The following is a 15,435-nucleotide window of genomic DNA, read 5'->3' on the forward strand; positions in this document are numbered from 1 at the left end:
GGAAACATAAAACTTTTCTACTTAACCGTGGAGCCATGATGCGTTTTTCGTTGCTCATATAATGAATGTGTGATTTGATTTGCCCTCCGTTTGCCTTTCTGCCCCCTCTGTCCTGCAGTATGTTCCTCCAGACATGTGCATTTGTAACTTTGTGCTGGAGCAGTCGCTGTCGGTCCGCGCCCTGCAGGAGATGCTGGCTAACACCGGAACGAGCAGCGAAGGGGTGAGTACGATCTTCAAACTTTATGCGCAGTGTTAATATACACACAAAAACGTTCAGTGACCTTTAACCTTTTCACATTTTCTCCTGGTACAACCACAAATTTAAATAAAAGTGGTGCAAATGTTGCAAAGTTTAGGGAAAATGGTGCGTTGTTTTCCAACCTTATTTCATAAAGTTCTGAAAAGTATGGTGCGCACATGTTTTCAGCCAAATTTACTCTAATACCCATAATAAAAACACAGCGTTGCCCAGTAGCACCTGCAGCTGTACGGCTGGACACACTGAGTATACCTTGAGATTTTCCTTTTTGATTTTGTGTGAATTTCCACAATAATTCAATAAAACTGGAGGGATTGATTGATATAATTTGGCAGTAAACGGATAAAAATTGCATTGATTTGATTGATAACATGATATTAAAGAACACTTAGTGTTTAGTCTAGAATCTAGAGGACCACATAAAAAGCTGTGGTGGACCGGATTTAGCCCATGGGCCTCGAGTTTGACATGTGGTGTACACAGTTCTGGTGGAGTTGCCAATTTAACAGCTTGTTTTCCTTGTGGTTTTGTGAACTGAAGAACTGACAGGTCTCCTGATTGGCCGACCGTGACATCTGCTGCACTGTTCCTGAGCGTCGTGCTAAGATTGCGGGCTAAACAATTAAATTTAGTCAAAACGTTTGCCAAAAGAGGAGAAATTAAGCAAATACTGTTGCTTCACCTTCTTCTCCTCTGGACATCTGACACACCACCTGAACCTGGGAATCTCCATCCTCCTCCTCCTGTGGATCACACGGCTCGACTTTGCTTTCCTGTCTATTTTATTACTCATGATACATGTTGGAGATGTGGTTGTGCTCTTGTGGGTCAGGCGCAGTGATAGTATTGTGCGTACCCTCCTATAATAACCTGGGGGCGCTGTCAATTGCCTTCCAACATTACCTAATTAGTAATTAGAATTGTGGTTCTAAAGAGAGGAAAACTAACAGTTCACATTATTTTGCAGCAACATGCTTTTCTTGACAGGAAGAGGGAAGAAAAACTGAGTTGGTGGGAAGATGGATGAATTTAAATGTAAGGAAATCCTGATGGAAAACTTGAATTGATTTTATTTAAATGGGACAGTTCATATCTACACACACAATATACCAGATTCAGCTAAATGCTCATTTCCATCTGTAGTTTGCTTGAAGCTGAAAGAGACTAACAGGAGAACGATCCTGAACATACAGTCAGAGCTGCAATGGAATGGTTTAGATCACAGCATATTCATGTTTTAGAGCGGCCTAGTCTAAGCCCAGACCTCCAAACGAAGTTTAGCTATTTTTGCACAAATTAGAGTCCATCCATCCATTTTCTTTACACCCTTGTCCAAAGTGGGATCGGGAGGGGTGCTGGTGCCTATCTCCAGCTATCGTTCCGGGCGAGAGGCGGGGTACATCCTGGACAGGTCGCCAGTCTGTCAAAAAAACTGACATGTTTTTGGAGGAAACCGGAGTACCCGGAGAAAACCCAGCATGCACAGGGAGAACATGCAAACTACATGCAGAAAGACCGGGGCCGGGAATCGAACCCAGAGCCTTCTTGCTGCAAGGCAACAGCTCTACCAACTGTGCCACTGTGGAGCCCCAAATTGGAGTCATCCACAAAAAATATCCGCCAAAGTAACTGCAGCAAATGTTATCTGCCAAGTTTGGGCTTTTGGAGGCCAAATGTGCACACCACACTGTTCAGTTTTCTATGCGTAAGAATGTCTAAAAAACATTTATATTTTTCATTTTGTGCCACTTTGTGTCTGTCAATATTAAAATTTGTGGTTGTAAAAATAGATTAATGGGTATCAAAACTGTTGCCAATAAATCTACGAGAAATTAGTTTTTCCTTCCTCACAGGCCAAGTTATGAGTTTAATCATCTGTTTTTTTGTCCTCTTTACAGTAATCAAAGAAATTTTACTGAAAGCATTCAGAAGTAAACTCTTTCAGGCAGAGAAAATAAAATTGTGGAAGTGAAAATGTTCTGATTCTGCAAAAAGAACCTTTGCCGAATGTCTCAGCGATATTTTGAGTCCTTCAAATCTGGGCCAAGATCTGCCTTGATTCCTGTCCAAAAACAATCTTTAAAATGCTGTCGCACATTCACAAATTTATATTTCAAGTGTCAGAAAATGAAGATATGAAGTAATTTTATTATGTGCCAATATATATTCAAGACGGGACAAAAAAATGACTGTTTAGCATCAAACTTCCAAACTTTTTCTGAGTTTTACACTTACAAAGTCTCAGCGTATATTATCTTTCAAAAAGATTTTTAATAGATGATGTTTTTCAATATTTAATTGTATTTAAACTATTTTTTTATTTGTTTCAGAGACTAAATTAGCTTTGTCTTTAAACCTGTTCCTGACATTATGTGTAATGTGCTCTAAAAATTTTAATCAAATGGAAAGGATAATTAAAAATTCAATAAACATCAGATAAACGGTGCACATTTTTTATGAATTTACTGAAATATCCAGCAGACAGGAACTACTGTTTGGCAAACTTCTGAAATGCCTCCTTAGAAATCATGTTGTTGGCGCTTAAATACAGTTTTCTGCTTGTCAATGAATAATATTTTATATTTTACATTAAATCTGCTAAAGAAAGTGGAGCAGAATGTCTTCAATTCAGTTTTCTTATAAAAGGCAAATGGAAAAAAAAACTGTGTTATCATAAGGTAATATACAATATGAATGAATAAAACAATTCTTGGTCCAAATTCAGTTCAACTCAGTCCAATAATGTAGATACAGATTGTATCTCTAATGCTTTTTGATAAGGTATTAATTAGGGAAGTTCACAAGCAAGTATGTGGCTACAGTGGAGAGAAACCAATCTCTCTAAACAGCCAACTTCCAAAGAAAACCTTTTAAAAATATTTAAAAAGCCTGAAGAATATGGGGAATTTTCCTCCCATAATCCAAGAGCACATTTTCAGTTTGAAAGCAGGAGTTCGGACTGAAAATCCTGCTTATATTTTCTTTCAAAAATATTTTTAATATATGATGTTTTTCAATACTTAATTGTATTTAAACCATTTGTTTATTTGTTTCAGAGATGAAACAAATAAAACTTTTGTTTTTAAAACTTTAAATACTCGTACTTACATTTTCAGTTTGAAAGCAGGATTTCATGTCTTTCTTCTAAAACTTGCAATTCTTGTACTCCAAGCTTCTGCTCTCTTTCAAATATTCACTCTGCTCTCTTAAACCTTTCTCCTCACGCTCAACACTTGTCTCTGCTCAGATCAAATCTCTGCTTGCAAGCCTTGCAAGCCTCTCTGCTCGCTTGTGAAACATTTTCTGCTCACTTGGAACAAAGAGGTACCATCGCCTGGCAACCTCTCAGCCAATAGAATACAAGTGTTCTACTGGGTGCGTTTGTTTCCTTCTAGTGGGCGTGCCTGTGTGGCTACTGTCGATTGCATCAACCTGCGCCACCCACTATCTATATCTTCCTGTCAATAGATAGAAAGATTCAGATCGAAAATGTGTGCTCTCGAATTATGGCAGAAAAATTCCCCCATAGAAGACAATCTGTTCATGAGTAGAAAAAACTTTAAATAAGAAAATGAGCTAATTGGATTTATACATTTTGCACAATGCTGTCCCTCTAGTTTACATAAAAATTAAACATTTTGAGTAATTGTCATTCAGCGGGTGAAAACTTGATTTTGTGTACTTGTAGTCAACATATTCTCTGCATTATTTAAGGCTTCCCGAAGCATTTTGAAAGGTTTTGATAAATTAAAATGCACTAACTTCAAAACAAACGAGGGAAATATTTTTTGGGGTTCACTGTTGCACCCTCTGCATCCTTGGTTTAAACTGAAAAGCTCAGACTCGTTTCTCTCGGCTCTGCTTGAGCCCACTCAGCATGTTTAGGTAATCTTGGATCCTGTGGATTCTCTGCTCTTCCCACAGAAGTGCGACTGAAAACAACCAGCTTCCTACTGTTAAATATGTTGTGTGAAAATTCTGATTGCTTAGAAAAATTCTGTGAAAATCAGTAAAAGTCAGTCAAACCTTTTGTATAATGCTAAACAGTTCTATAAAAACCCTGATATTATCTGATTAATTAGTCGCTGCTTTACTATTTTAGGTTAAATGAGTTTGCTTTGATTAGACAGATGATTAGACTGCTTTATTTTCACAACCACAAATATTTCCAATCAGCCAAATTGCTCTTTCTTGTAGATGAAATGAAAGGATAATATGCTGCTTTGCACAGAAACAGGTGGGGGAAGGGTGGGCTCATATACAGCTCTGGAAAAAATTAAGAGACCACTTAAAATGATCTGTTTCTCTGATTTTTCTTTATATAGGTTTATGTTTGAGTAAAATTAACATTGTTTTTTATTCTATGAGCTACTGACATGTCTCTGAAAAAAATTTAGTTTTTATTTGCAGAAAATAAAAAGATGCAGAGATTTCAGACTTCAAATAATTGAAAGAAAACAAGTTCATATTCATTTAGAAACAGCAATACTAATGTTTTAACTCAGGAAGAGTTCAGAAATATTAATATTTAGAGGAATAACCAGGAGGTTTTCAATGGGGTTCACTGCAGTGGGCTCTTCATTTTCTCCAGAGCTGTAGCTTAAAAAAATATGAAATAAAATCTTTAAATAGAAAATGAATGATTGAAATGAAGGCGGAAATCATGAGATGGGAATTTTAAATTTAAAAACAAAGAGAAAACAATGCTTACTTCTTATACGAGCTGATATTATTTGGAATAAGTTGCTTGGTACTGCTTGACGGAAAAAAAGTCACATTTCCTTCTGGATACACGTGGTCTGATTTAATTTACGAAGCAATCCCTCGAAATAACCCCAAATTGTTATTGGATATTTTAACGAGACCACTGGTATTCCAGGAATAAATCGTCTAAATCGGCAAACGTTGTTGTGAAACACAGATGTGGAAAGTGCAGCACCTTAATTGGGTACAAAAACAAAAACAAACCCTGCAATATTTTCATAAAAAAAGAAAAGTTGCAGGTTGTTCTGGGTTACAGTAACCACATTTGTCCTTTCATGTACAACATCGCCCTCTGGCACAGACAGTTCTTTAAGTATTTTATTTTGTACAGCGCTTCGCCGGGGAGTTGGACCTGCATTGTTATTAGCCTGGGTAGCAGATTTGCTTTGTGCTCCACAGTGCAACACTGTTGGCTGGCCTTGTTTGGCAGGACAACATGATGTTGGCTGGAATACAAACTCTCTGATAGCGAGGCTAATAAATCACCTCCCCCAGTTCCCACTGTAAGGCCCCTTTTCTACCCTCTTGTTGCTCACACTGGTGTAATCCACTGCCGTTCTTCCCAGTAACACATTCTTCTCACTTGTGTTTGTTTGTTACTAGAAAGCCGACCATGAAAAATGGGTAGGTTCATCAGTTTGTTCATCCATCATGTTGCCAGTGTGCATAACCGACCGCTAATCCGAGGGGCCGAACTTCAGGCACTTTCACTCAATGTGATGCTTATTTCTCGACTGTCATAGCTGCATTTGTTAAAGGGAAATCATCTAATCAATGAGGATGTGACTAAATTTGCATCAGAGTGTTGAATTAACTTTCTGGAAAAACATTTAGCTCACATTGGCTATCCTGGAAACTTTTAAAAGCCAGTGAAATTTAAAATATGGCAATCTTGAAATAGCATTTATTTTGTTTACATGAGTGAATGTGTGGCCTGACCCCTTCAGTTTGCAAATGTCCAAGCATTTCATATCGAAGGTTTGTTTCTTATTCATAATAGTCTTTTTTTTTCAGTTTAGCTGCACTTTTAAGAGAAGATTGTGGAGATTTAGTCAAATGAAAACTGTAAATGTAATTAAACTTCAAAATTGGCAGAGACGTCGGTTTGCTGTCTGGGAGTGTTGCTCTGTTTTCTCTGAGTTTGATCTTTTAACTAAAAGTCTGAAACATTGACAAGAGGAAATGTTCTAAAATCAATTCTGAATTCAGGGATTGAAAACATTATTTATCTAGTCTAGTTTCTGATTGTTCTAATTTTCAGAAAACATCTTAACAGAAAACAGTAAAAACTAAATGCAACATGAATGCTATGAAAAAAAGATTTAATGAATTATGTAGGGAAAAATGCATTTGGTGTAGTTGAGGAAGCAATTCAGGAATATTTGATTTGGTAATCCTGGAAATTAGGAAGAGATTGAGTAAGGATCCGGGAGATTAAGAAAATAAAGCCAACAGAATATTAGGACCGCACTAAAAAATTAATAAAAAAGAATAAAATGTATATTTTCAGAATAAACTAAAATAAAATTGTATGTTAATTTTTTAAATTTACTAATATGTTTTTATTCTTGGCTGGAGGAACTGAGCAAAAAATTGAATAAAGGAGGAAAGACAGGAATTAATATCCTGAATTTGCCATTTGTGGGGAAACAAAGGCTGAGAAAAGAATTGAATAAATAAGTGAATAAATAAACTGAGCAAACTGCAGAAACACTGAAAGGATGAAGTAAAGAATTGAAGAATGATTAATGTTGAAAAAGGAATTGAGCAAAGAATAAATGGGAATGAAATGAGAAAATTAAAGAGATTATGTAAGGGAAGCAGCTGAGGAAATAATTGAGGAATTGAATAAAAAGGAATGAGTAAGGAGTTAGGAGAAAATAGTTGAGTAAGTCACTGTTGAAGGATGAAAATGAGCAAGGAATAGGAGAAAAAGGGATTAAGGAAGAAAACAAGTACAGGAGCCAAGAGTTTGAAGGATTAGGATTAAGAATAAGAAAGTAATAGAAGATGATGCAGAAATAAAGGATTTATAGACCTAATTAAAAAAACTAAGCAGCTAAATAAATATCTGCCTATGAAGGTTGAGTAAATTGTTCTTGATTAGCATAAATCCGCATTTAAATGAGCTCTAGTTTTAGTTTTGACAAATTAATTTTAGAGATTTGAGTTTCCAGAGATGACCTTTATGACTTAATTAATGTTTGTTGACTGTAAAATGCCCTTTTCACAGAAGTCAATGCAGCTTTTAGCTTCAATATTTCAGTCCAGTGTTTCTGTGGATTAATTAATTTTAACACATTTCATTGATTTATGAATGATGGAGCTAAATAGAGTACACTTTGTGTGCAACAATGATCCAGCTAACTTACAACAAGCCAGGATCTTCATGTTCAGGATCGTGTTTTGCAGTAAGATGGCCGACGCGCATCTAAGGTCATAGCTGTGTGTCAAAGGTCACAGCAGTTCCTGGGAGCCATTTGCCAACATGGCAGCAGGCCTGGATTACATCCTCCTCTTCCTCTCAGCTGTGGCTTGAAAATTTCCCTGTCATCTTTTCATTAATTTTTTTTTTGTCTGTCCCAAATAAACCGCAAAGAAGAAGAATAAAAAAATCAGATAGGAGGAATTACCAGAGGGTTAATTTATGAACCACTTTAGGGCTAATCTTTTTTTTTTTGTCTTTAAAAATGTTTGAGGAAAAACAAACAAAACAGAAAAACAAACAAAACAGAAAAACAAAACTTAGATCACGTTTCAAACTTAAGGTCCGGGGGCCAAATCTGGCCCGCTGTAGCTTTCTATGTGGCCCTCTAGGCTCCAAATTACATCAATAATTTCCTCCAGTTTTTCACGAATCCTCAAAATTCACACAACACAACAGATCCCCACATTTTTTCTGGTCTTACTGCAAATGTTTATCAAAATTGGTCAAAAACATTGAGTTTAATTGACTGATGCCTCAGCCTTATATGGTGTCAAGTAATAAAAAGTCACATGTAACATCACACATTAGCTCTAATACCACAATAATTCCTTACAAATATTCATACATTATCACCACATTCCAAAAAACCCCACAAAAACAGTCAAACTCCTGGAGGAACAGCTATTTATTAATATTTTAACAGTTTAATGGCTTTTATCAACAGATTCTGGCACAACCAGATGAATGAAAAAACTCAATGAAAATGAGTTTGACACCCCTGCTCTAGGTAAACTAACAGCAGTTTCTCTGGATCCAAAGTTTGCTCTTTTATTTCTTTTTCGGGGTTGCTAAACAGAATAAGTACCCCAGGAGTTTCTCTGTATAAACTAATAAGACCTAAGCTTCAAATAAATTACATTTAATTACTTTGAAAGAAATTAGATGCTGTTTATGAGAAGCTTGGAAAAAAGAATCAAATAAGAAAAGAAGCAAAGTGTAGGAAACTTCTCAGGAGCTCCACTGGTTTAATTTTGTTCATTTCCCCCTGCTGCTAGAGGTTAATTAAAAAGGTAGGTGCTCCTGTTTGTGTTGTGATGACAGAAATCCCACTTCGTTCCTTCTTGCATAACCTTCCTCCACGTTTCCTCAGGTGTTTGGCAAGTGGATGTCGTACTTATTCTTGTTCATCACAAGAATGAGCCGTCTGAAGGCCTGTACACAGCAAGAACAGAGAAATTTGCTCTTTCTCCCAGAGATACAAGAACTAAATCACAGGTGTCAAACTCGAGGCCCGTGGGCCAAATCCGGCCCGCCACAGCTTTTTATGTGGCCTTCTAGATCCTAGACTAGACACTAAGCGTGTTTAAATATTGTTATCCATCAAATTCTTGTAGTTTTTATCTGTTCACTGCCAAATTATATCAATCAGTCCCTCCAGTTTCTTGAGAATTATCGTGCAAATTCATGCAAAAATCAACAAAATGAGCCAAAAACTGGGAGTTTATTGGAGATTTTTCTCAAAAATTATCAAAAGCTTTCTTTCTTGTACTAAACAGCTGCCTCGGCTTTAATTGATGTCAGATTATAATCCATGATCTATACAGAGAATAATAATAAGTCACATTTATCGTCATAAATAAGCTCAAATATCGCAAATATTTCCAAACACTTTGATTTTTCTAGCAAAAAGAATCAGAAAATCCAGGAGGGACTGAAAAGATGTTCAATAATATTATTTAATTTTAATAATTCATTGATATTTTAACAGTTTGAACAGGTTTTAAAAATATGTTCTGGCAGAGTCGGCCCTTTAAGAGCATTCAAGATCTTGATTTGTCCCAAAATGAAAATAAGTTTGACACCCCTGATGTATAATAAACATTAGAAATTATTCTGATCTCCTCCTGATAGAAATTATATTTTGTTTTTGCAGCTTTGGTTTTCTTTTCTTGATGCATATTCTGGGTAGAGCGTTTTTTCTTCTGTGGTGTCTGAACCGGTACGGTGGTACCGCTGGTGGGAGAAACCTGTGAAAACTTCCCAGGAGTTCTGCACTTGAATTCTTGTGAAGTATGAAATGTTTAGGCCGGAAACTGTTTGTTCTTCGGGTAAAAAGAACAAATTTCTCTGTTGTTGAGCAAGTGTTGGCATTAAGTGTGATCATGTGTTTGTTTTCATCTTTAATTGTGAGCATAGTTGTGTGTATTCTTGTTAGTTCCTCTATCTGTTGCTTGCACTTTGAAATAAGTACCAAAAATATAACCCCTTGAGTTTCAGACTTTACTCCAAAGACGTAAAGTAATGGCAACTCGGTTTTAATATCTCACACAAAGGTGAAGTGGAAGATATTAACTTGCAGTGTAAATGTTACAGTGGGGAGGATAAGCTGAGAGATTCTGCAGATTTTGTACGTTTGCTCACTTGACGAGAAAATAAGTTTATGGTAGCTTGATTTTGATGAAGACAGAATCAAAAATCAAGGAAATACACATTGCATGAGTTGAAGATGAATTTTCACGTCACTGGAGGAAGTAGGTATTGAAATCTTCATTGGCTGCGGAGCTAAAATATTTTCTGCAGGCGTTCAGAAGGTTTTCATACACATTAGGAAGGATTTGGTAGAAAATCGTTACTTATCACAACACAGATTATGTGTAGGATTGAGGTGGAGACCAGTGAAATACCTTAAAGTGATTCTTCTATAGCCAGTCATTTCTTTCTGGCTGAGAAAGAAAGGTTAGACAGATTCATTTGAAAAATCTGAATGTTTCCACCTCAGTGATAGACTGTAAGGATGGTGTTTTTGGGTCATACTAAGCATTCCTCAATGAGAAAAAAAAATACTTTATGAAGCTACAAATAGAGGGCAATCAATGGTTATTTTATTTTTCTTGCATTTTTAGATTAATTATCTCAAGGTTGTGCAGATCTGCCATCTTGTTCTTGATGTCCTGTTTGGACTTGCTGATGGTAGTGAAAAGGTAGAAATGGAAGAAATTAATTGTGTGAGCAGTTGTTTGTTTGCCAGTGGTAGAGAGTCAAATATTAATTTAACTCAACAAAATGTAAGTAACAAATTTAACTACATGTAATGTGTTCTTTCTGGATTTTTGCTTCATATTCTGTCTCCCAACATTAAAATATCATGGAAATTTGAGACTATTGTTGTTTGTGAGCAAAATGCAAAAACAATAGGGAATCAAGTATGGCTGCACAATATATTAGTGCAAGTTATTATTGCAATATCACTTATTTTATTGTCGTTGCACAAAGATACATCAGTGAAATTGGCAATAAAATGTCATTGCCGGAGCATGCATGCACACAAAAGTACAGAATTTACATGCTCCGGTGGAAAGGGAAAGAAACATTTCTTTATACCCCCTCTGAAGTTGTTTATAGCTGCATATTTCAACACCAATTATAGCTTAATATACGCTAAAACGCACAGTGGAAGCCATCTTGGCTCTACTGCATTCATATTCTTCTTTATATTGCTTTCTGGGGTTCAGCCAATCAGTAGCAATAAAAATAAATGCCCCTTCTGGATTGGCTGCTTTCCAAACCACAGCCAATAGAATGTCAGGTAGCATTGTGCGTCAACATATTGGCTTCTATCTAGATATCATCCACGAACAAATCCAAAAATGGGTGGATTTTCCACAAATAATTTGGACATTTGTTCCAGTTATTTAGTTAACAATCTTTATTTAATGCAACATAAATAGCTGGTAAGGTGGTAAAGTGGTTAAAAAACTTCAGCTAAGTTGATTTAATGCCAAAACAGCTGAGGAACTTTATTAATAAATCCTTGTTCCTCATTATTCAGGATCTGTGTTCGTAACTTTAACACTTTTCAGTTTTGTTTTTTTTTACTTTATCACTCGCTATATAGCAATCTTCACCAACTATAATATTGTGCAGCTCTACAACCAGCTTCCTGTTCCCCCTCTTGTACATCAACAGGACGTAGATTTTGGGACGCGCAGTGATGTTATGAATCTGTTTGTTGGCAGGCGGGTCAGGGAGGCGGACACCGGACCCTGCTCTACGGTCACGCCATCCTCTTACGTCACTCCTTCAGTGACATGGTGAGTATTTACACTAAAATGACGAAGATGGAGATAAATTGTACTTTGATAATTGTCATTCTGTTACTGTGGTTGTGTAACTGCTATTTTTGTTAAATATTGACTTTCTTTGAAACTCGGTCCGTTCCGCCATGACGGACGTCAAAATTATGCGCTCCAAAAAACTCTAGTAGCCTAATATCGCTTTTATTAAGTTGATTTCACAGTAAAAAAAAATGTCACAGGGTGCTGCGCGATCGACTGCAGAAAAAGAAAAGGGTGAAAACCAACCTTGTCATTTTATTGTATAACTTTAATGAGGAAAGACGGCTGTGATGGAGAGCAGCTGTTAATCATAATGACGTCAGCCCTCGGTGTAACCGTGGATTTGCAGCGGATACTTTTTACAAGAAGATTACCGGTTATATACTTTATAAGTATGTAGGATTCGAAAGATATGAAATATTGCATTACGGAGAATGTTCGAGTCTAACCATTGGTAACCATGGAGACAGTGCCGCACCGTCATGTAGCCTAGCATATGGGAAAAAACTGGTTAGCATGTCGTCTTCTGTGCGTTTTTAATGCTGCTTCGGTGTAAAGGGAAGCGCTGTTTATGACTTAGTGATATAAATCATGTAGTGTGAATTCAGGCAAAGTCGGTAATTTGATCAAAACGTCAGGAGGGAGGAGGTATGGGTCGGTTTCTAAGCTAGCTATGTCCAACTTTTGTAAATATCACCATCTATGAGCCTCAACCAGGTGTGTTACGTTCACAGACAAATAAGCTTCATTCAAACAAATAGAAGCCATGAATAAACTGGCAAAAACAACTTTGGAAAACAATTTCAGTCGCTCTGTTCAATACTCCCGATCCTCACTTCAGACGTCCATCATGGCACCTCGAATGATTAAGTGATGTAGTTGCAGAGTCAATACAAACAATTCAGATAAATCTATTGCATATAAAGTGATAAAGTTCTTGAGACATTTTGTATTTCTTTTTGTATTCAAAATTACAAGAAAGTCAGACTTTCTTGTAATCTGTTAAAATGGTCTCAAGAAATATTTCCTTTCATAATCTGAAAGTCTATAAAAGTTTTCTTTTAGATTTTGTTGCTTTTTACTCAGTTTTTGTCCATGATAATTTTCAAAGGACATACTTTTTATGACTAGTTTATTCAGAAACTTGGTTACTGAGTTGATTTAATTGACTAATAAATTAATACACTTATTATTCAGCACTAAGACTTCACATTCCTTCTTCTAAAACATTAATATTTTTCCAGTTTGCATTAGAGCTCCATTTCCTTTGACCCAACACTAATTCATTTTTCACTCACCAGTACTTGACCTGTTTGAAGACATCAAGGTCTCTGACAGACAAGCTGTCATTTGATGTCGGACTGCAAGAAGATTCAGTAGGTACAGTATGAATAATGAACACTCAACCAATATGAACCAGTTTGTATTAACCTTGAGATTAAGTAAGTACTGGATATGATTGAAATATAACTCTACGTGCTGTGAAACATCTGCACATCTTACCCTCTCTGATGTTTTTGAATAATGGGAGATGTTAAAAGATTCCACCTGATCAACATATTTCTGTGTTTCTGCCTTTAGGAGAAGCCTGCTGGTGGACTATTCATCCGGCGTCCAAGCAGAGATCAGAAGGAGAGAAAGTCCGCATTGGAGATGATCTGATTCTCGTCAGCGTGTCCACTGAGAGATATCTGGCAAGTCACATTTTTAAAACTCACCCGAGGAAAGACTGTAAAGCTTTAAATACACTCTGCTGAATGTTACCAGTACCTTGTTGAATCTATGCCATGAAGGATTAAGACAGAAGGAGGCCCAACATGGTACTAGCAAGGTGTACCTGATAAAGCATCCACTTTATTTATATATACACATATATACATGCATACTCTGGTTCTAGACTGATCCAAGCTCTGATCAGTCTAGCTCCAGCTAACATCAGAGTGACAAGACAATTTAAGTTGAAAGCAGCATACCTTTGCTCTGCTACCTGAGCTGGAAACCAGATTACCTGTAAAACACCTCTATGCATATTAAAAACAATTTGTGATGTACTTACTCATCTGACAGATGGGTTTAAAGTTAATGCTGTCTCCTAAGCTCAACTCCACACCTGACCCCAATTAACTTGCTCTGTGAAAGTGGAGAGAGGGATTTCAGAAGGGAGAGCTGGAGGCAGAGAGTGAAATTGCCTAAAGGGAGCCACTGTGACGTGCTAAGCATATGAAACTTTTTTAGAAATACTTTATGCTGGGTGCTCTAATCGCCTCCAGTGATGAAGGTACTGAATTATAGCAAAACTGGCAAAAATCCAGACTTTTATCTCTTCTGCACGGACATAATCAGTCAGTTCAGGAATGTCAAAACTGACTTCTAAAAATGCAATTATTTGAAGAGTTTTTTTGGAATCCAAATTATTCTGATTTGCTTTGTCAAGTTAAATTACTCAGTAAATGTTTTTCTTTTCTGTAATTTTTGAGAAATTCAGAGAAATTTAGTTGTCTTCTCCTTAAGCACTTACGACTTGCATATCTTGGTTGACTGAGAATCTATACCAGCATATAACCTAAAGATTTTTACTGGTTTGCACACTTGATCCAGTCACTGAATATGTTTTCCTTTATTACTGTATATATTTTAATATCTGAGGGTTTATGAAAAGAGAGATTGAAAAGTTGTCAGCTGAATCTATTCTGCTTTTACATGCGTACCCTGCTGTGTTCATTACAAATAAACCATTTTTACTCTTCATAGCTTTAGCATGAGAAATACTAACAAAATACACACAAAAAAGAATCAAAAAGCAAAATAAAAAAGTAAGTAAATTGCCATCATGAAGGTTTCAATCAGATGTCAAATATTTATACACTGCAAAACACAAATTTTAACCAAATGTTTTTGGTCAAGTTTCCAGAGGAAATATCTTACTACATTGAAATAAGACAAAACTAAATTAAAAGTAACTTTTCTGCTTGTTTTAAGTCAATTGATGGAAAAAAAACATACTGGTTCCAGTGGCAGATTATTTAACTTATAAAACATTTTCCCATGTTACAAGTGAAATAATCTGCCACTGGAACTAGTACTTTTTCATCCATTTTAAGGAATTGTTTCTTTACATAAAAGAAGCTCCAGTGTGTTGCAGAAAAGCTATTTCTAAGAGTACAAAGATATTTGTACTGAAACTAGATTTTGTCTTTTTGCAGTGTAACTTTCATTCATTCTGTTTTTATTCCCTTTTGAATCTTATGTTTTTACTTAGTTTAAGATTTTCTGCAAAACTATTCCACGGCTTAACCCCAGCAACCGAGATGCACATACTTTTCTGGTGACGTCTTAAACACCTCTAGGAAAATATTCTGTGAACTAAGTGAAATTTTCTGTTAAATCTGGTATACAGCATTTCAGATCAGACTGACGGTAACATTTGGTGGAAGTGTGATGGTGCTGCTTTGCTGCTTCAGGGCCTGAATGACTTGAATATTGCTATGAATAATGCATAAGTAAAGCTAAATGTAATAGATTGTTTTGTCTGCAGCAGTTGTCTTCCGTTCTATCTGAAGTCCTGCTTAACCTGCTTTTCTGTTTCAGCATCTCTCGAACTGTAACGGCAACATTCAGGTAGACGCCTCCTTCATGCAAACCCTCTGGAACGTCCAGCCTACGTGTTCGTCAGGCAGCATGGCTGTAGGTGGGTCCTTCATCCTCCATCAATGACAGCAGCAATCTTAGGCTGCATTCACACTGCAGCCTGAAGTGACCCAATTCCGTAGTTTTTTTTTTTTTTTTTTTTTTTTTTTTTTTTTTTTTTTTTTTTTTTTTTTTTTCAAAACAGGCCCCCGTTCTTATTTTTTTCTCCCCGTGCCAAA

At 36.3% G+C, this 15,435-nt stretch overlaps 1 protein-coding gene across 10 annotated transcripts in view; it reads left to right on the top strand.

The window, feature by feature from the left end:
- Nucleotides 1-15,435, top strand: part of ryr3 (ryanodine receptor 3) — a 138,410-nt gene that overhangs the window by 26,471 nt on the left and 96,504 nt on the right. For 4 of the 10 annotated variants that reach the window (XM_015053943.1, XM_015053958.1, XM_015053951.1 and 1 more), the window contains exons 3-7: nt 119-223; nt 11,471-11,545; nt 12,871-12,949; nt 13,151-13,263; nt 15,158-15,257. In XM_015053943.1, the coding sequence (XP_014909429.1) occupies nt 119-223; nt 11,471-11,545; nt 12,871-12,949; nt 13,151-13,263; nt 15,158-15,257 (472 nt within the window). Of the gene's footprint in view, nt 1-118; nt 224-5,629; nt 5,651-8,509; nt 8,525-11,470; nt 11,546-12,870; nt 12,950-13,150; nt 13,264-15,157; nt 15,258-15,435 lie in introns of all 10 variants that reach the window. The other 6 variants (XM_015053891.1, XM_015053910.1, XM_015053901.1 and 3 more) reach the window with 3 other exon arrangements.

This window comes from Poecilia latipinna, unplaced genomic scaffold (genome assembly GCF_001443285.1).
Source record: "Poecilia latipinna isolate Pla-1442-1.1 unplaced genomic scaffold, P_latipinna-1.0 Scaffold55, whole genome shotgun sequence".
Taxonomy (NCBI): Eukaryota; Metazoa; Chordata; class Actinopteri; order Cyprinodontiformes; family Poeciliidae; genus Poecilia; species Poecilia latipinna.